This window comes from Canis lupus, chromosome 29 (assembly GCF_048164855.1).
Source record: "Canis lupus baileyi chromosome 29, mCanLup2.hap1, whole genome shotgun sequence".
Classification (NCBI taxonomy): domain Eukaryota; kingdom Metazoa; phylum Chordata; class Mammalia; order Carnivora; family Canidae; genus Canis; species Canis lupus.
This window is the reverse complement of record NC_132866.1, coordinates 16,336,412-16,357,705: the sequence shown is the minus strand read 5'-3', so window position 1 is coordinate 16,357,705 and position 21,294 is coordinate 16,336,412. Positions and strand designations below refer to the sequence as shown.

The following is a 21,294-nucleotide window of genomic DNA, read 5'->3' as shown; positions in this document are numbered from 1 at the left end:
CACACATTCATTAGCTGGGGGGGCCGAGGGGTGTGTGATTTTCCCACCGGTCCTCAGCGTTAGCGGTCAGACGCACAAACCTTCGCTTCCCTTCTGCTCCTACCGCTCTGGAACAGAAGCTGCTTGCAGGGGCGCCCAGGGAGCGATCTCGGCAGATGCGCGGTTCGCTCCGGCAAGGCGCTCTGCTGGAAAGTTTCCTCTAACCACCAACACCCGCCCCCGATCCCCCCCGAGCTGGCGGGACGCGGGCTGGCTGGGCCCCCTCCGGACGGGGGAAGGGTTTTACGCACACTCTGCCAGGCTGCGGATCCGAGACACGGCCTCGCAGCCCCACTCCTCCAACCCCGGCGGACGGACGGCGCGGGGCGCTCGGGCGCTCGGGCGCCGGGAGAACGGCGGGGTCCCCTCCCCGCTGAGGGGAGCGCGCGCTCTGCTCCGCAGGGAGCCGGGGCCCCCGAGGTAGAGAGGATGCCAGAGGGGGGAGGGGCAGGGGGAGAGTGGGAGCTGCGGGGGCGGCGGGAACGCGGGCCGGGAAGGGGGGCGCAGGGCCCTGGCCCCCCGCGGGCGCTGCAAGGGGCGAGCTCGCGGACCGCGGCGGGTGCGGGGGCGGCGCTCTGCCCCGGACACCCCCGAGCGGCCGAACGGCGGGTGGGAGGAGGTGGGTGGGGGGGTGGGGGGGTGCGGGGAGTTCGGATGCGGGGGGTGGGGGGGGTGAACCAGAGAGGGGCGTGCCTTTGCCCGGATTGGCTGCAGGAGCCTGACGCGAGGTCCCGGGGGCTGGCTCGGGGGAGTGGGAGCGGGGTGGGGTGGGTGCCGGGTGCCGGGGCCGCGGGCTCGGCGCGCTCAGAAACATGCTGAGGTCCCGGCGGCTGTTGCAGCAGCGGCAGCGGCTCCAGCAGCGGCTCCAGCAGCGGCTCCGGCAGCGGCTCCAGCGGCGGCAACTCCGGCGGCAGCAGCAGCGGCGGCGGCGGCGGCGGCAGCGCACGGCTCCCGCGGGGAAGGCGCCCGGCGCCCATGCCTCCGGCCCCGCGCGGCGGCTGCCCTGACCCGGCCGCGACCTCCGCGCCCCACGTCCCCCGGCGTGGTCCCCGGCCACGGCCCCAGCCCGCCACACCCCCCGCCCCCGGCCTCCGCAGCTCGGCATGGGCGCGGGGGCGCTGGCCCTGGGCGCCTCGGAGCCCTGCAACCTGTCGTCGGCCGCGCCGCTCCCCGACGGCGCGGCCACGGCGGCGAGGCTGCTGGTGCCCGCGTCGCCGTCCGCCTCGCCGCTGGCCCCGACCAGCGAGGGCCCCGCGCCGCTGTCGCAGCAGTGGACGGCGGGCATCGGGCTGCTGATGGCGCTCATCGTGCTGCTCATCGTGGCGGGCAACGTGCTGGTGATCGCGGCCATCGCCAAGACGCCGCGGCTGCAGACGCTCACCAACCTGTTCATCATGTCCCTGGCCAGCGCCGACCTGGTCATGGGGCTGCTGGTGGTGCCCTTCGGGGCCACGATCGTCATGCGGGGCCGCTGGGAGTACGGCTCCTTCCTGTGCGAGCTCTGGACCTCGGTGGACGTGCTGTGCGTGACGGCCAGCATCGAGACCCTGTGTGTCATCGCGCTGGACCGCTACCTGGCCATCACCGCGCCCTTCCGCTACCAGAGCCTGCTGACGCGCGCGCGCGCGCGGGCCCTCGTGTGCACCGTGTGGGCCATCTCGGCGCTCGTGTCCTTCCTGCCCATCCTCATGCACTGGTGGCGGGCCGGGGGCGACGAGGCGCGCCGCTGCTACAACGACCCCAAGTGCTGCGACTTCGTCACCAACCGGGCCTACGCCATCGCCTCGTCCGTCGTCTCCTTCTACGTGCCCCTGTGCATCATGGCCTTCGTGTACCTGCGGGTGTTCCGCGAGGCGCAGAAGCAGGTGAAGAAGATCGACAGCTGCGAGCGCCGCTTCCTGGGCGGCCCCGCGCGGCCCCCCGCGCCCCCGCCCGCGCCCGCGCCCGCGCCCGCGCCCCCGCCCGCGCCCGGCTCCCCGCGCCCCGCCGCGGCCGCCCCGCTGGCCAACGGGCGCGTCGGCAGGCGGCGGCCCTCGCGCCTCGTGGCGCTGCGCGAGCAGAAGGCGCTCAAGACGCTGGGCATCATCATGGGCGTGTTCACGCTGTGCTGGCTGCCCTTCTTCCTGGCCAACGTGGTCAAGGCCTTCCACCGCGACCTGGTGCCCGACCGCCTCTTCGTCTTCTTCAACTGGCTGGGCTACGCCAACTCGGCCTTCAACCCCATCATCTACTGCCGCAGCCCCGACTTCCGCAGGGCCTTCCAGCGCCTGCTGTGCTGCGCGCGCCGCGCCGCCCGCGGGAGCCACGGGGCCGCCGGGGACCCTCCGCGGGCGCGGCCGCCGCCGTCCCCCGGGGCCGCCTCGGACGACGACGACGACGACGACGACGAGGACGACGCCGGGGCCGGGGCCGCGCCGCCCGCGCGCCTGCTGGAGCCCTGGGCCGGCTGCAACGGCGGGGCGGCGGCCGACAGCGACTCCAGCCTGGACGGCGCGGGCCGCCCCGCGGGCGCCTCGGAGTCCCGGGTGTAGGCGCGCGGCCTCCCGGGGGGCGCATCGGTGTTTACTCCAGACCCAGAGCAGGTGAACCCCGGGCCCGCGCACCCCCGTCGCATTCATCCGAGGCAGACGCGCAAAAGCCACGGACCCGACCGTTGCGCACGCAGGAGAGTTTGGGGAGGCGCGGGAGAGGGGCTTGCACATCTGTCTTGGGTTCCTTTTTTACTTTCTTTCTTTCCTTCCTTCTCTTCCTCCCCGCCCCCCGTGTGTGTGCTTCGGCCTTTTCTTTGGTGTGTGCGTGTGATGCATCCATCTTCGGTTTCTGGAGTTGTCTTTATTCCCCACCCCCGCTCCACCCCCCCGCCACCTCCAGGTGGTTTGTGACACTTGCTTCCAGGACCGGGTAGTAGCAGCGGAAGGGAGAAGCATCAAGGTCTATCGGCTTGGCTTCCCGTCCCGTGCTGGGGCACAGGAGCCAGCAGTCCGAGGCACAGGAGGGAATGACAGCGGCTAGGACAGAGTTCCTTTGCTTTCCAGAGAAATTTCATTTTTAACTCCTCTGAGTAATGATTTTTTCCTGTCCTTAAAGCAAAGGGGGAAGAAAGGATGGATATGCAAAAAAAAAAAAAAAAAAAAAAAAGTCACGTTTCAAGAAATTTTAAGCTATTCTTGGAACAAGCCTCTCACCTTGCTTTCTTTTTTGTAGGGCACACCTGCTGTCCCCGCGCGCCTCGGTGGTCAGGCTGAGGGGTTTCTACCTCACACTGTGCACATTGCACAGCAAGATAGAAAGACTTGTTTATATTAAACAGCTTATTTATGTATCAATACCAGTTGGGAGGACCAGGCGCTGAGCCTCTGAGACATGTGACTCTGTCCATTGAAGACAGGACAGGAAAAAAAAAAAAAAAAAACCCACAAACAAACCCCAAAAGGAAACAGTTCAGATTACTGCACACATGCGTTAAAAAAAAAAACAAAACACAAAACAAGGAGTTGTTCCAAATACCATTTTTGCACAGTGTTAGGAATTGTAAAGTCCACACGAGATACTACTTGCACAAAAAGAAATGAAATATTTTTTAACGGGGCAGGGGGCAGATCTTACAAAACTAAAATAAAATTCAGACTCTACTTCTGTTGTCTGTTATGTTATTGAGCTAATGATTTATTGGGAAAAATACATTTTTATACTCTTTTATCATGGTACTGTAACTGTATCCATATTATAAATATAATTACCTTAAGGATTTTTATTATTATTTTTTTATGTCCAAGTGCCCACGTGAATCTGCTGGTAAAATTTAGCACTCGTGTGTAAATGGTATTTCCTCTGTCTGTTCTACCAAGTATTTATACTCTGGTGCAACTAACTACTGTGTGAGGGATTGGTCCATGTGCAATAAATACCAATGAAGCACAATCAAGATTATGTGCCGTGTGTCTGTAAGGGGTCAGTGATGATGGAAAAGACAGTTTGTTTTGTTCAAAATATAGGCTGGGTTTCCCATAGAGCTCTTTTAATAGCTTTTCATGACTCAGTAACATAGCAAAATGCCTCTAGACCAAATAAGGCATGCACCTACTGAGAGCTGCAGACTTGCCCTAAATTTTCACAGTCGGATTCAAGGTATCCTAGACTACTTATAGTTGTTTTCAAGATCCCATCTGCTGCACTTGACTTAAGAAGTGACATTTGGGATTGTGTATCTTTAAAAAAAAAAAAAAAAAAGTGATAGAGCCAGGTAAATCAACTGCAACTTTGCACAGAAACGCAAGGGGGAAAAAAACTACCTCCTTGAATAATGAGTTGCCTGCCAGAGCGAGGTAAGTGGCTTCCACAGCTTGTTTTTCTTTTCCAGTAGAAAATCACAGCTTACAGATGATGATCAGTCTGTGCAGATTTCTCCAGTGGCCGTTTAGAGTGAAAAGTGCTTTTATGCTTAAGCAAAAATTTATAAAAACAGCTTTTAAGTAAACTTTTTTTTTTTCTCTTATGTAATTAAATAGACCATTTTCCCAGAACTTGGTGGTGGACACAGGTAAAAGCAAATGTGAAAAATTTTAACTCCCTAGCAAAAGTGTGACGCCCAAATGGATAGGATATTTTCCATAAAATTGGTTTCTAAAGAAAGTATAGTGAAATAGCATCCTGGTATTCTACACTTCTCCAAAATAAGTTTAAGTATTTATCTTTTTATTTTTAAACAAGCTTTATATTTCATGATCGTATAGTAAATAAACCAAATGGAGGATTATAAGGTTTTGACTCCTTCTGGGCTTTAGCATGAAGAAACTATTCCCTGCTAAGGAAAGTGAAGATTGATTATCTTTTTTTTTTTTTTTTTTGCGATGGAGTATTCTAAAGACCAGGAGACAGTCTTCTGAGAAAGGTTAATGATGTAGATGTGTTGGAGACCAACAGAAGGTTGTATGAACAAAAGATGCTATGAAGTTTAACCCCTTTCTCCAGGAAAAAAAAAAAAAAAAAGGAGGAAGGAAGGAAGGAAGGGACGGGAGGGGCAAAATGGCAAAACTTATTTAAAGAAAAATACTGAAAGAAACTTGGTTTGGAGAATATAAAATCTATCTCAGGTTGAAATCTCACTCCTTCCCCAAGAAATAGATAGAGCCTACTTTGTCCTCCTTTACCCCACCATGAGTATGTAAGATGCATTTTGTTAGGGGTTTTGTTCTTCTTTATTTTAATTTATACTAGAAAATTGATAGACGACGCCTACAGTTTCATCTGACAAACACTCAAACGCCAGGGTAATGTTTCCCTCTCCTGACTTCCTCATTGTTATTTTGTTTAGATAAGTCTTTGTGCCTAAATAAAAAGACAGTTTCCCAGCCCCAATTTCCAGGCCCATCAAAACTCAGGTCTTAAAATCATGACACTCCTTTAAACTTTAATAAACAAATATGTATAGTTTAACTACTTGGCCTAAGCTCTTGAATGAATTACAAGAAACGACTCTAATCTTGGGTCCAGTTGGTATGTATTTGTAGGAAATAGAGAAAGATTTTTCTAGGATCCCTTGAGTACCCTGAGGATTATGAGGATTCTGAAACAGACCGAGTCAGTGATTTCCAGCTACCCATGATAACTCCTTTTTGTTTTTTTTTTGAAGAAGACAATCACTGATTTATGACAGACATGCAGGAAACAGGGGGCTGTCATTCCCAACAGCTCATGGCAACGAGAGAACTGTCGATCCTGTTTAATCTGGTGAAATAAGACACACCACAAGGGATAGAGGACAGCAATGAATATCCAGAAAATCAACCTCATGCCGTGAGTTTGTGTGCAACAAATTCCAAAGGCTTAAACCTTAAAATTAAAACAGTGACCTTCAATGTGATCCAACGTCATTGATTCACTACACTGGAAATTATGTTCAGATTGTGCAAAGTTCTCTAGCGTGTAACAAGATATTCCAGCATCTACAAATTCCCTCTTCAGTGCAGAAATGTGGGATTGGTATAGCATATAGGTGAATCCTTTGGCAAACTTGCCTATGTAAAACTTCGCAAATGGAGTTTATTTTTTTCGGTCGGTGCTTTTTTTGGAACTGGAATTATTAGTAAGTGCTTTTTGGGAATTACTAATAACTTCTAAGTGGCTATTGTGAAACCTTTCCTTGTGAGGCACATTCTCCTAGCTTATTTTAATTTCGTATTCTGAACATGCTAACTTCCTCTGGCAATATGTAAAATTGTCAGGCGGAAATTCTGCACCCAAAGTATCAGGATGATATTATCATTTCAAGTTTTTAGCAAGAGCTTCTAAGCAAGGGTCTAAAGGGAAATTAAGTTTTGCTGCCATATGTGTAGAGCTTTAAAAGAAAAAATTTTTTTAACAAAGCTGGACTCATTAGTTCTTTTGAAGGAAAAAACACAAATAAAGAACCTTCGCAGTAATTCAAATTAAACCCATTGGCACGGATAATTTAGTTTTATTTTGTACATTTCTGGCATATTGTGCTGAGAAATACTAATTCTTTTGAATCCCTGCCAATTTGCTACTAATCAAAATGGAGAAGATATGCACTGTTTGGATTATACCTAAAAATAGTTGTGCTACAGTCACATCAGCAAATGGAATTAAATTAATTTCTCTCTCTCTTCTCCTTCACACATAACCCTCCACGTTATTTAAATTTCCATCAAGAATCTTGCTCCTGAATCTCAGAATTTGGAATTCAGTATGTCCTAAATGGCATTGCTACATTGCAATGATTTTTTAAGCAAACTCCACTGGACTACTCTCTGAGACATACACCTCTCCCGAAATTCCCACTTTTACCTTGCTTTCATTTAAAGAGTAAATGAAATAGCCCTGAGAATGTAATCAAAGAGGTGGTAATACTATTAGTAGGTGCTTTGTGGATTAATTTCCCTTCAGCAGAGTCTTTTTACCCTTTTGTGGAAAGAGGGAGATAGTTTCTGAATCAATAAGATTTGGTCATTTGACGGAGCAGTTAATAGGCTTCCAAATCTAACTGCTCTGAAGAGCAGAGCAGCCCCAAGGAAAAGTTTATGCTATAACGTCATCATGAGAGCATAATCTTTGCATTATTGTCAGCAGGACCCAAGAAAGCACTGGAAGTAACCGTCTACACCCTTTAAACCTTTGCCTTCACTTGCATGTTGTGCAAAGATCACTCTGAACACATGTCTACCTTCTGTACCTGCTTGTCTGGGAGCCACCACACTCCCTTAGCGCTTCTCTTGAGCACTTCCTCAGTTCTTCTTGAATGAACTGAAATATCTAGAACATCTAATTCTAGATAAATTATCTTCATAGCAGCACTAATTTCTCATGAACAGTTTCCTAAGGCTCTGATTTTCAACATGTCTCAATGCTTTCATTATAATTCCTTTCTACTCTCTCCACATTCCCTTGCTCATAGCTGTTAATTAGTATTAGCAAGATCAAGCTGTTTTCTTCCTATTTATGCCACAAAACTTAACCTATGATGATGCATTTTAAATGTGTTCAGTTTAGATTTCTTCCTGAGAATTTCAGTATTGCTCATAATTACAAATGAAAAAAAAATGTTTTAAGGATTGTTTGTACATTTCCTATAAAAGGTCTTCACGTTGAGTGTAGGGTGTGGGGTTTTCTTAGGCTTTATTTTTCTGTTTTTCTTGACTTTTCACTTTTTAACCAAATGACCTTGTCAGTCTTTCAGTATCCTGATTGCAAAGGATAACATCAGCTAGTCCACCTTCAACTATGTGTAAATCCGTTTTCAAGTCATTATTAGGTGAGCTTGGGTAAATTTCTGTTCTTGGAGAGAGAGAAAAAAAAAAAAAACACTTGTTCAAATAGATGGTCCAAAGACTTTGGCTGCTCTGGCTGGCCACTGGGGCCAGTGACCTTGGGAAAGTGGGTTGGTTTCCCTACCACTCAGGTTCACTTCCCACAAAGCCTGATCAGGAGGCTTTGTTTGTGAAACCCTTTGAGATAGGAGTTTATTGCTTTGCAAAGTCTATCATTTCAAGTACTTCCTCCTTTCTTTTCCCTTTCCTTGCAACTCCACCCACAAAATCCCTGGTTGTTGGTGTTTTTTTTTTTTCTTTTTAAGTGAAAGGAAAGGCAAAAAAGAGCAAAATATATATGTATAATACCCCATGAATCCAAACAAACAGTCCTTCGCTTTTTATCACATTTAAAGTTCTGCAGAAACCTCAGCTAAATAAAATAACCTCCCTAAACATCGGCTTAAAAAACCTGTTTGCCGTGTGCTAAGCAAAAAATGGTTGTTTAATGATTTTTCACCCACAGCCACTTTGAGAAAAAATGTAAGTCAATTTGGAAAGTTGCTCACCTCTACAATTTTGCATTGAGTTGTAAATGCTAAAAGCGACTCCCTGGATTGTTCTCTTTTTCTGGACATAGCAATTCAGAGATGAAAAATGCTGAGAGCAATGGGAGTTGGTCTTTTTGTTTACCTCTTTTGTGGCTTGGAGGGTATTGGATTTCTTCCTTCCCAACCTAACAGTGACAAACCTACGGGAACTTTACTGTTAACGTTAACTGGAGGAATTCACCTACCATCTTAATGTCCTTGTTAAAAATGCTTTTAAAAAGTAAACACGAATAGATGTTCCAATGACATTTTCTGCCACTCCAGGGAGTTTTCTAAAGCCATTAGAGGTATTACATTTTAGTAAGAAGCTCCTCTTAAAGAATTCCTTGTGCTTAAATGATTCTGTTATCCACCCTGAAATAATTTTTTTCTCTTAAAATAGGTATACTTAAGTAAAACTGAGTCACTAAGAAAAACTCCAGTCTCTTTGGTGGGGAAGGACCTTGATATGTCTAGTAAACAATACTGTTTTACTCAAGCAAGTCTATACAACCATCAGCACAGACCACTGAAATTGATGGAATTCAGCTTAAGACTTAAAGACTTACCCAACCATTTTATAGCCTGTCCTATCAGCAAATGTTTCCTTTGTAGTTAACACAAATCCCTCTTGCTGTTTTGACTTGTGACTGATCCCCATACCATCTCACAAAGGATGACTGATCGATCCACCATTTTCTGTATAAAAATCCTTCTGATGATATTCATGAAAAATAATGACACCCCCCCCCGCCCCCCGCCAGCTTTCTATGCACTATTTCCATGTATTCATACAAACCACTTCAAATTCTTTCATTCTTCCTGGGTTTTTTGTGTTTTTTTTTTTTTAAGATTTTAAAAATTCATTTATTCATGAGAGACAGAGAAAGAGGCAAAGACACAGGCAGAGGGAGAAACAGGCTCCATACAGGAAGCCTGACGTGATCCCGGGTCTCCAGGATCATACCCTGGGCCAAAGGCAGGCACTTAAACTGCTGAGCCACCCAGGCTGCTTGTCATTCTTCCTGTTTTTTAAGTGGGACTCATCCCAGCTACAGGCATTCCTCCTGGCTGGAAGCTAGAATGAAATGCAGCACAGTACATTGTTATGTGTGGCACCTGGTCTGGTGGCATCAACATATCATCCTTCCTAGAATCGTGCCATTAATTTTTTTCAATGTCACCAGAGCCACAAAATTCTGAAGATCTGGAAAAAATATCATACAAAGCGACAAAGTGTAATATGAAAATTAATACGTCCTTATAGTCCCTGCATGAAACATCCTTGTGAACACAGAACAAAACAGGCAATATAAATGTTTCTCCAAAGGGGCAACCAAGAAAACTCCCTCCTCAAAAGGCAAACGTTTACAACTCTCTTCAAAGCTTTTGAGTATGACTATGCCTATACGGATAAATTAATTTTCTCACATTAGTTGTGCTCAGGAGACACCTGAGCTATTTAGAGGATTTCTGTGATGAGTCTTTGGGATGTGAGATGTGACTCATATGTTCAACCGTTCTTAAAAGATTGAGGGTACTATGCACTGAGTGAGCTTGCTATATGGGATACAACCAGTCTAAGACTCTGAGCTTGTCCCCAAGGCACTCTGGCTGGAGAGATTAGACCTCCACATGGGAAAAGAGACAAAGAATGAGGCAGGCATGGTTGAGTGCCAGAAACTCAGGCAAAAGCAAGGGCTCTAGACCAGCACTAGCCAATAGAAATATAATGCAAGCTCTATATTTAATTTTACTTCCTCTAGCGCCACATTTTAAAATTTTTTAAAAAGATTTTATTTATTTATTTATTTATTTATTTATTTATTTATTTATCTACTTACTTACTTATTCATTTATTTATTTGAGAGAGAGAGTGAGTACACAAGCTGGGGAGGAACAGAGGCAGGAAAACAAGCAGACTCCACACTGAACACAGAGTCAGATTCAGGGCTTGATCTCATGACCCCAAGATCACAATCCAAGTCAAAACCGAGAGTCAGTGGTTTAACTGACTGAGCCACCCAGGCACCTTTACATTTTTTTAAAAAGTAAAAATAAACAGGCGAATTTAGCATTATCATTTCGACATGTAATTGATATAAAACAATTTAATCAGATACATTTTTAAAAATCGGATGTGTAGGCTGCATCTATAGCCCATCTTCACTGGGACTCTCCACATTTCAAGTGTTCAATAGCCAGTGGGTGCCAAATATGGCCAGTAGGTGCCAAATTGATATTTCAGCTACCGAGTTCAGAGAAGGGAATGGGTGGAGGGGTGGCATATCTGATGAGGGTCTTGGATAAGAGGATAAAATGATGTGAAAAGTCATTCCATGAGAAGTTACAAGAGGGAAAGAACTGCAGGAGCACATACCACAGAGGTATGTGTGTCGAGATGAATTTTCAAACAAATGCCAACTGTAGGCAGTTTCTGTGGTTGGAGTAATTAGAAGATGAAGTTGGAAAAGTCATTTGGTAATGGATCAGAAAGCTAATGCAAAAGTGATGAACTCTAACCTTCCTGAAAGCATGGAGATTTATGAGCAAGAGTGTCATGAGAAAAACAGTGTCTTAGGTAACCTGGCATCAGAGGCATGATGGTGGGGGCACCTCGGCGGCTCAGTGATTGAATGTCTGCCTTTGGCTCAGGTCATGATCCCGGGGTCCTGGGATCGAGTCCCACATCAGGCCCCCTTCAGGGAGCCTGTTTCTCCCTCTGCCTATGTCTCTGCTGTCTCTCATGAATAAATAAATAAAATCTTTTTTCTTTTTTAAAAAGGGATGATAGGTGGATGTAATGTCTTAACCCTCATAATCATCAATGATGACATTTTCCAAATCAAAAAACTAAGATTTGCTTAATCTCCTATAATAGATACGAGTTCATTATTAAATTTGCTTTCTGGTTTTTGTATCTCAACCTCAGGGGCTGACCCAGAGAACTGCTTTTTTGCCAATCAAGTTTCTATGTGCACAGGACTGAGGGCCCAGAAAATGCCGAAAGATCATGCCCTCAGCAGAGGTAAGGCATCAGAGTTCAGGTAATTGGTTCAAGGCAACAGGTGAGGAGTTTTAATCAAGTCTAGGCACCCGACTCCTAAGTCTATCTCCTATCCATGCACCAAACTTTTGTCTAGAGACTATTGTAGGATAAAGGCCTTGTCTTCTTATCTTGAACTCTCCAATGCTCAGCATGTTGCCTGGCACAGGTTATGCACTCAGAACATTCATTGACAATCTAACTAGAACCAAAGAGCCAAGTTCTCTGGCTTCTGTAGCAATCCAGGCACATAGTGATAACAGGCCTACCTAGACCTGTGCACCACAAGAAAATCTGATGTGACCCTCTATTTCTTTTGTAAATTCAGATTTTTCCTACAGACATAAAGAATACTTTTTATAAGAAAGGTGCCAGGGATCCCTGGGTGGCGCAGCGGTTTGGCGCCTGCCTTTGGCCCAGGGCGCGATCCTGGAGACCCGGGATCGAATCCCACATCGGGCTCCCGGTGCGTGGAGCCTGCTTCTCTCTCTGCCTGTGTCTCTGCCCCTCTCTCTCTCACTGTGTGACTATCATAAATAAATAAATAAAATTTAAAAAAAATATCACCATCATTTAAAAAAAAAAAAAAAAAAGGTGCCAAACCTCAAACTGACATGCATAGGAAACAAGCTCTGCTAGTGTCACAGGAAACAATGGGGTTATTTCCCAAACACTTCTAAGAAATGAATTTATTTCTAGAAATGCACATAGATTGCTGGAATTATGTACCTTGGCAACATATATTCAATGAGTATGAGGGTGGTATACTGTATATTATCATTCTTTAAAAATAGGCATTTCACTAAAACTATTAACTCAGAACGACATGTTCTAGGCTCTAGGTTCAGTTGTCAGGGGGCAAAATAGTTGATTTACTTGTCACGTAGTGTATTCTTTCCTAAATGGGATTTTCTCCTTTCTAACTGAGAGATCTATAGCCATTTTTCTTGCTGGACTTCAAGAGAAAAAAGTCCCTTTCCCTACTCTAGTGGTCTCCCTGGATCCTAACAATCAACATAGCTAAGAGAATCAATCGGATCCTACTTTGTCAACACACAGATTTGTTTTAAATTTTCTGTCTGCATTTCAATCCTGTAAGATATGACATTATATCCCTAAAAAATGTATTTGGAGCAAACAAACATCATAGTTCTCTCAAAGTTTGCATCTCCCATTCAGGGCATTTCCACTTGAAACAGATTCACAATCATTGTCTTACCATCTTAACACAAGAAATAGAGTTCATGTTGAATCCTTAGCTATTTCAAGGGAAATTATATGGATTCTTGCCTTTTGACAAAGCATTGGGACTTTAGCTGGTGTTCTTTGTTTATGTATGTATGTATGTACTGAATATTGCAGAGTTCATTTAAATAGCATTATATTTGTATTACCATAGCAGGATTATTGTTTGTGAGAGACTTGGTGCTGAGGCTTTAGACTAGGAATGTGGGCAGCAATGCAGAGCCTACCATGAGGTGACCCCCATTTACAGACCCTCAGCCCTAAATACTCAGAAACTTATTTGACAAAAATGCATTTCTCTAGGTCAGCTCCTGAGATTGATACATAAAATCAGAAAGCCAGTTTAATAATTTCCAATGCAACTGTCACAAAGCCTATGACACCTCCCTGAGCATGATCAGATGTTCTCTCTCTATGCCCAGGGAAGATAATTATAATCAAAAGACTACTTAGGAAGTATGGGGTCAGAACAAGGGAAGCTGGTTGTAAAATTTAATGTTAAGGGCATTAGGCTAAAATTTATCAATGCATCCATTTCTATAGTGGGCTGGAATATTGGAAATCTACTGGCTTAAAGACCTATTCTCCTTTCTCTCCTCGATAGGGCTTGGATGGAAACCTGCCTACATTTGACTCTTTCTCACCTTTTGCTATCACCAAGGCCTCTACCTTCCAACAGATACATCTTCCTTTGTAAAAGTGAAGATACTTAAGCAGGTCACTGTCAAGTCTTACTGATCTGGCTTTTTACAAAGACTATATCTCTGCTTTCACTTATTATTTCTGAGTTCATGAGGGTGGGAGTGGAGAGGATATTTTGCTGGCTCCCCAATGACATTAAGATTAAAGCATATTCCCCACTAGAAAAGCTCCTGTTTTCTGTTTCTACATTATGGGAACCCAGGTATTTGATTCTATTAGTCTTGAGAACAGAAATAGCATTGTTTCCATTTCATTTACTGATATAGGTAGATTAGATAGATGATAGATGGATTAGGTATAGACAGATGATAGATAGATGATAGATAGATAGATAGATAGATAGATAGATGATAGAGTGAGATTAGACAAAATATCTGGTATAAATCCACAAACCCTTATTTGAGGCTCTGTGAGGTCAGAAGTGCTTTGGACCTCTTGAGAATTTTTGAGTTTTAGGAAGGCAAGTATGATGCATACATGCATACACTATATATTACATAATACCCTAAGCAGAGTCCAGATCAGAATTTTATAATCAAACATTAAAGTCTCTGCAGTGAAATGTTTGATTATTCATACTAAGTGGATAAATAATGACTATAAATAGACTCTCACTAGTTCAGGTCAGGTTTGCTGCCAAATGAGTCCAAGTCAGGTCACATTTACTCTCAAATGATTTATGGAAAAGCTCTATCCTCAGAACTTTCTGGATTAGGGAATCAAGAATGAGAAACTGTGGACCTGTAATATGAAATGTTCCCTTGTAGAATGGCATCTATTTTTCAGGGCAGGCAATGAAACATCTTTAGACCTACTAAATATGTTAAATCAATTAAGTTATGAGTAATACTATTCAATACATACTTGTAAGAGGGGGAATAAACACAGTTATTGAGGCAGTGGCAATTGCAGGGAGATTTTAAAGATTTTATTTATTTATTTGAGAGAGAGAGAGTTAGAGTGTGTGAGTGGGGAGAGGAGAAAGGGGCAGAGAGAGAGAGGTAGAGAATCTCAAGTAGAGTCCCCGCTGAGTGTGAAGTCTAACTCAGGGCTCCATCTCAGGACCCTGAGATCATGACCTGAGCTGAAGTCAAGAGTCTGGACCCCTGCAGGAAGATTTTAAATAACTAAGGCTGCTTTCTATTAGCAGAGATTAAGAAAGGCAGGGACACTTGGCTGGCTCAATTGGTAGAGCACGCAACTCTTGTTCTCAAGGTCATGAGTTTGAGCCTCACCTTGGGCATGGAACCTCCTTAAAAAAATAAAAAAGAATGGCCAAAGGCATGAAGGTGATTGATGAGCAGTTTCTTGAAAACAATAACAATATATCATCACATAGCCAATCTTCTGTTTGTCTGCTTATCTACATGTCTACATGTGCGTACTAGGAAAGCATCCTTGATGAATACATGGCTGATTCCAAGGAATCTCGGGACTGGAATAGACCTTAAGAATCACTGTAGTCTGACTACCTCTTAGAACAAAGAACCTTCTTATCCATGAGCCCCTTTGAGATTACAAAAGAAAAAAGGAAAAAAAAAATGTTATGATCTTCACCCAGAAAGACGCACATAGTAAAAAGTGAAAAGTGTCACAGTCACTGTCAAGGGGTCTTTTGACCTCTGGTTAAGCATTCCTCCCTTAGATACTTGCCATGTTTGAAAAGAAAGCTAGGGATCCCTGGGTGGCGCAGCGGTTTGGCGCCTGCCTTTGGCCCAGGGCGCGATCCTGGAGACCCGGGATCGAATCCCACATCGGGCTCCCGGTGCTTGGAGCCTGCTTCTCCCTCTGCCTGTGTCTCTGCCTCTCTCTCTCTCTCCATGTGACTATCATGAATAAATAAATTTAAAAAGAAAAGAAAGCTAATGTGTTTTTTTATTTTTATTTTTTTAGATTTTATTTATTTATTCATGAGAGACACAGAGAGAGAGAGAGGCAGAGACACAGGCAGAGGCACAGGCAGAGGAAGAAGCAGGCTCCATGCAAGGAGCCTGATGTGGGACTCAATCCTGGGGCTCCAGGATCATGCCCTGGGCTGAAGGCAGGCGCTAAATGGCTGAGCCATCCAGGGATCCCAGAAAGCTAATGTTTTATCGTTTCACAGCAATCTTAGTACCCTGAGCTTCTTTAGGTTGCCTCATAAATTAACTGTGGTCATATGTTTCAGTGGCTTCTGTGACATTTATCTCAACTTATGATTCTCGATGCAATATTTATAAGATAAAATCTTTTAAACTCATTGTGACCCCTTGTCTTTACCTTAAAGGTTAAGAAAAGGAAGCATAATGGCATTTTTAGTTTTCCTTTGTGTATTTTAACATCCCCTATCATCCATAACTCAGGGGAAAGAAAAACAGAAAAGAGGTCCTCTATGGAAAGACATAACATTTTCTGCTAGTAAATGTATCAAGCATCAATTTTCAATTTGACGTTAACTGGGAAAGGAAATGATGAAGTAAATTTTCTAAGTGTTGCACTGTCACTGGAGAAAAGATTTATATTAGTGCCTGGCATCAAATCATGATTTAGATTTGTCAGTAGCAGGCACACCATTTCTTCTTTTTGATGTTTTTAGGAGTCTGATAGAGGATTCTGGGAGGGCTGCAGTATACCCTTCCTTATGGTTCATGAAAAGCATCCTTTTCAATCTAAGCGTCTCAAAGAGACTTGCTCACGAACACCAGCACCTTGGCACACCTGCAGAAGGAATGCATGAACTAACTCTGTGATCACATTGCAAAGACTGACTTCCTTTTGCACGGGAAGTTGAGAGAGCAATGGTTCCTTGCCAGGTGTGGACAGAAAAGCTTCCCTGTGCAGCCTCTCTCCATTTAGGCTGGTGAAATTAAATATGAACTGTCCTAAGGGCAAGCTGGATCCCAACTGAAATCTCACCCTGTTGCTAGGCGCTATCCAACCACTTGACACACTGTCTTCATGAGCATACAAAGATTATGCAGGAAAAGAACAGGTAGGTCAACAAAAGCACCCCAAAGCCAGGTGACTGGTTCCTCACCCTTCCCACACACACTCTCCTTATCAGGCTTAGCCCTGAGCCTGCAGAGAATGATGGAGAGTTCTCCTTAGGCCAAGTGGCCACGGGGTATGGAAGGTTTTCCTTCACATTGTTACCCTTGGGGACCACTTCTCCTCCCCCAGTAGGACAAAAACCCTCAATCATAGAGATTAATGTAACTGGTTTGTTCCTTTGCTGCTACTCAGTGTCAAAAATATACCATGACCATTACGAAACACGAAATGTGATAGGAGCTTAAAAACATTATGCTAAGTGAAAAAAACAGACACAAAAGCCACATATTGCATGATTCTTTTTATATGAACTATCCAGAATAGGTAAATCCACAAAGATGGAATAGAGGCGAGTGGTGGCCAGAGGCCAAGAGGGAGGGGGGTATGGAGAACGTTTAATGTATTTGGGGTTTCCTTTTGGGGTGATGAGATTGTTCTGGACCTGGAAAACAGTGATGGTAGCACAACCTTTTTAAAAAATTGTATTTAATTTCTCTCAGCAATGTTTTGGACTATTTTTAAAGATTTATTTATTTATTTGAGGGTTTGAGGGGGGTTGAAGGGGCAGAGGAAGAGAAAGAATCCCAAGCAGACTCCCCACAGTGCCACAGCCAATCTCATGACTACGAGGTCATGACCTGATCCAAAACCCAGAGTAAGGCACTCGGCTGACTGAGCCATCCAGGAATCCATGCTTTGTACTTCTTTAAAGTAATCTCTACATCCAGGATGGGGCTGAAACCCACAACCGCGAGATCAAGAGTCACACACTCTACCAACTGAGCCAGGCAAGCACCCCTACACCACCTTTTTAAATGTATTAAATGCCACTGAATTGCACACCTGGGAATGGTTAAAATGGTGAATTTTAGGTTACATGTTTTTTACCACAATAAAAAAAAAATTCAATAGGGTCCTTTTCTACTAGGTTTGCAATGTATTTAGATAGACAAAACCATGTAAAACAAAAATTGCGGGGAATATTCCAACAAAAGGGAAAGAGAAGGGAAGAAAATTTATTCTGGTTTTAAAAATAGTTAAATTTATTTTTATCAAAGTTGAAAGCAAGCAGAGAAGAATCTTAATCTTCATGAGCCAATGTGATTCCCTCATTTCACAGATGAGGAAGTCGAGGCTTCCATGGTAACCTGGTCTTGGAAAGCAGACAACCAGATTTGAATCTGGTTCTGTGGATGTATTGGCTGTGTTACTAAAGTACAGTTACTTAGTGTCTCTGAACCTCAGTTTCCACATCAATAAAAGGGGGTGGAAAGTCCTCAATACTGTACTCCCCTGAAAGTCCCCAGATGATTTGTTGATACAGCAAAGCCAAATTTATTAGAACTTACTGCGATAAAGGAGAACACCATCTCAACAAAGTCTTAGCAGCGTCTCCAAAGGGAATGTCAACATGGATATTTATAGGGTATTCAGAACTGGTCACGGTGATTTACAGCAACTCTTTGAAGGTGGAGCTGAGTGAGATGGGCAGAGTTGTAGTATCACGTCTGTGGTGGGTGGGCATAGCACAGCAAGGGGATTGAAGAAAGTCTTGACGAGTAAACTGCCATTTGAAAAGCAATGCCATTTGTTTGCCTCTTGCCTCTGGTAAACTGATCTGCAGGATTTCCTGCAGCAAACTGTGCAGTTATTTATTGGTTTATAGTCTTATCATTCCCAAGGGAAGGTTTCCTGGAACAAATAGCTCATACTGACATGGCTGGTCTCAGTTCCAGGTTCAAAGAGTTCTGTTATGTTTGGTGTTGGGGGGGGTGGGTCATAGCTCTCAGAGGTACTATGGTCATCCATTAAGCACAAGCCCACCCAGTGCCTGCACCTACTAAGTCCTTTATTTTCTCCCAGAGTCGCACCACCATTCCCACTAAAAACTCACTTCTAGATGGGGAATGTCGGCCAGAACCCGAACCACCCAGGTCTTCCATCCTGCCTTCCAGAATCCCTCCCACCAGCTGCAATTGGACTGGGTTCCACTTGTTCTGGAACAAATGAATCCAGCCACAATAAAACTCCCGAATCTTTTCACCCCTCAGAACGAAGCAGCAGCAGAGCAGAGCAGTTACCATGGCAACAGACCTGGGTCCTAAGTTTGCTGTCACTTGATCTTTGACCCTAGGCCAGTGATTTACCTCTTCAAACTCACTTCCTCATCTGTTAAATGAGAATGACTTGGTCTTCAATACATATCAACCAGTTTTTTGAATGATGTAAGTAAATTCGTAGTCCCAGATTCTAATTCAATTTACTTTCTAAGGATGAAAAAGGACGCAATTCCTTTGTTTTGTTTTCACTTACCCCTTATCTTCTGGGAGGACCTAGGAGGGGCTTTCAGGATGTTGAGAGAGTCTTTCCTGTGGAATCCTGAGCCTGACCTGTTCAGAAGAAAAACATGGAATCCCAAGGGAGAGACTGGTACGAGAGTCCCACAAACAGATTTTCAGGCTAAAAGATAGAATTTTCAGATTTTCAGGTGGCCCAAAGTTTATTTGATGATCTGAACTTAGCCAAGCCTAAATTCTCTTTTTTACTACTTGTGTCCTCTCTTTCCTATGGTGACTTCTATTACCTCTCCTGGGCAGAGCTGCTGACATTTTTAACGGCTTCATTTTCAACCTGATTTATTGCCTAAGGGTCAAGTACAAGCGTTTTTGTTTCAGTATTTATTTATATAAACGAGCAGTTTGTCTGACCTGTAGAATTACCCACATTCACATGGCAGGTTAAATCCATGACACGAGAGAATTATGAAAAATTCCTATTCTGGGTACTTCCAATGGAGGCACGAGATAAAAAGGCCCTTGAACTGGGGATTGGGACTGGCATGGCTTCTAGTGCCCTCTGCCTCCAGTAAGTTTGGGGGAGCAATTTTCTGTCTCTTAACCACAATATTGAATTTCTAAAAAGACTGCTGGTTGAACAAGGTAGCAGCAAAGACTTTTTTCTAGCACTGATTACTGGTAACTACCTTACATTTAACCATGAAATGTTAAACCTGAAAGTTCAACCTCTCTTTGAAGGAAAATTCAATGATTTTAAAGTGTTTTAAAAAATATTTTATTTATTTATTCATGAGAGACACACAGAGAGAGGCAGAGACATAGGCAGAGGGAGAAGCAGGCTCCCTGCGGGAATCCCGATGTGGGACTCCATCTCAGGACCCCGGAATCACGACCTGAGCCAAAGGCAGATGCTCACTACTGAGCCACCCAGGTGCCTCTTTAAAGGGGCCTTTAGGGGCACCTGGGTGCCTCGGTGGTTATGCATCTGCCTTCAGTTCAGTTCGTGATCCTGGGGTCCTGGAATTGAGTCCCACATCGGGTTCCTCGTAGAGAGCTTGCTTTTCCCTCGGCTTATGTCTCTGCCTCTCTCTCTCTGTGTCTCTCATGATTAAACAAAGTCTTTTAAAAATAAAATAGGGATCCCTGGGTGGCGCAGCGGTTTGGCACCTGCCTTTGGCCCAGGGCGCGATCCTGGATACCTGGGATCGAATCCCACGTCGGGCTCCCAGTGCATGGAGCCTGCTTCTCCCTCTGCCTGTGTCTCTGCCTCTCTCTCTCTCTCTCTGTGTATGACTATCATAAATAAAAAATAAAATAAAGAGGTTTTTAAAGAGTTAATTGATTTATATTTTTTCTCCAGAAATATGTATTGAGCCTCAGCTAGAAGCCAGGTACTACATGATGTAATGAAAACACACACTTGCCAATCCTGGCTCCTCGTAGCATAAGTGGATAATGTCAGTCTCCAACTGAATTATGCAGGGTTTACCATGAGACCCCCCCTCCAAGAGGGAATAGATCCCCAAATGGGCAGGGACAATCAAAGAAAGCATCACCAAAAGGCTTCAAGTTAAGCTGGAACTTGGTTGATGAGTGGTTTTTGCCAAGTTGGAAAGGGCATTCCAAGCAGAGGAGAGAACTTTCCAAAGTCATGGAGGTAAGAAAGAATAGGCTGGATCCCAAAAGCGGCAAGAACATTTGCATGGCTGGAACCTAAGGCCACCAAGGCGAGCACAGTGGGAGAGGATACACGGCACACGGGCAAAGGCTAGACTGGGAAGGAGTCTATAAGTCTGCCCAAGAATTCTAGACTTCATTCTGAAGAGTGGAGAGTGTCACTGAAACTTTCATGTAAAAGAATGACCAACTCAGGCTTGAGTTCCATTGCACGCACTCCACCAGAACAGGGAGGATGGACTGGTGGAGAAAGAACTGGAGAAAGGGATATAAGTTCAGTGAGTCTCAATGACGAGACAAGGCCATAAATTGCAGAAAGGAAGAAGAGCCTCTTGGCGGGTATGGGGGGGGGGGGTAGGAGCAGCAGGGGGGGAGGGCGGAGTTCAAATAGTTCAAATAAACAGAGCTAGATGTGTGGTTTGAGCTTCTTGAGTTTGACGGGGACACCCAGGGAGAGATACCCACCAAGCAGCTAAGAAAATGGATTTGTGGCTCAGCCTAGGGCTAGATATGGAGATGTGGGAATAGTTGGCCCACCTCTAAGGAAAAGTGAAAAGTGAAAACACTCTAATAGCACCAACAAAACCACAAAAAAACAAGTGAGAGAATCACGATGGGGAGGGGACAAACGTTGGGGAAAGAAATAGTCATTTCTAGTTTCCTTAGATTGTTTTCTTTTCTTTTTTTAATAAATTTATTTTTTATTGGTGTTCAATTTGCCAACATATAGAACAACACCCAGTGCTCATCCCGTCAAGTGCCCACCTCAGTGCCCGCCACCCAGTCACCCCCACCCCCCGCCCACCTCCCCTTCCACCACCCCTAGTCCGTTTCCCAGAGTTAGGGGTCTTTCATGTTTTGTCTCCCTTTCTGATATTTCCCACTCATTTTTCCCCTTTCCC

The 21,294-nt window shown here is 44.9% G+C and overlaps 1 protein-coding gene and 2 long non-coding RNA genes across 7 annotated transcripts in view; 2 read left to right on the top strand and 1 right to left on the bottom strand.

Moving 5' to 3' along the window:
* Positions 1–517, bottom strand: part of LOC140620840 (uncharacterized) — a 159,231-nt gene extending 158,714 nt beyond the window's left edge. Inside the window, exon 1 of one of the 4 annotated variants that reach the window (XR_012020570.1) lies at positions 4–517. This is a non-coding gene — a long non-coding RNA (uncharacterized lncRNA). The remainder of the gene's footprint in view (positions 1–3) is intronic. The other 3 variants (XR_012020572.1, XR_012020571.1, XR_012020573.1) reach the window with 3 other exon arrangements.
* A 610-nt stretch (positions 518–1,127) lies between these two features.
* ADRB1 (adrenoceptor beta 1) lies at positions 1,128–3,964 on the top strand. The gene has a single exon (XM_072805230.1). The coding sequence runs from the start codon at positions 1,143–1,145 to the stop codon at positions 2,568–2,570; it is 1,428 nt and encodes a 475-aa protein (XP_072661331.1). The 5' UTR covers positions 1,128–1,142; the 3' UTR covers positions 2,571–3,964.
* A 140-nt stretch (positions 3,965–4,104) lies between these two features.
* LOC140620836 (uncharacterized) lies at positions 4,105–13,554 on the top strand. 2 transcript variants are annotated; one of them, XR_012020562.1, is made up of 4 exons: positions 4,105–4,364; positions 5,672–5,835; positions 11,328–11,423; positions 13,291–13,554. It is a non-coding gene; the product is annotated as an uncharacterized lncRNA (long non-coding RNA). The 2 variants fall into 2 exon arrangements; XR_012020561.1 differs by lacking the exon at positions 4,105–4,364 and adding an exon at positions 7,728–7,810.
* Positions 13,555–21,294: the final 7,740 nt, after the last annotated feature.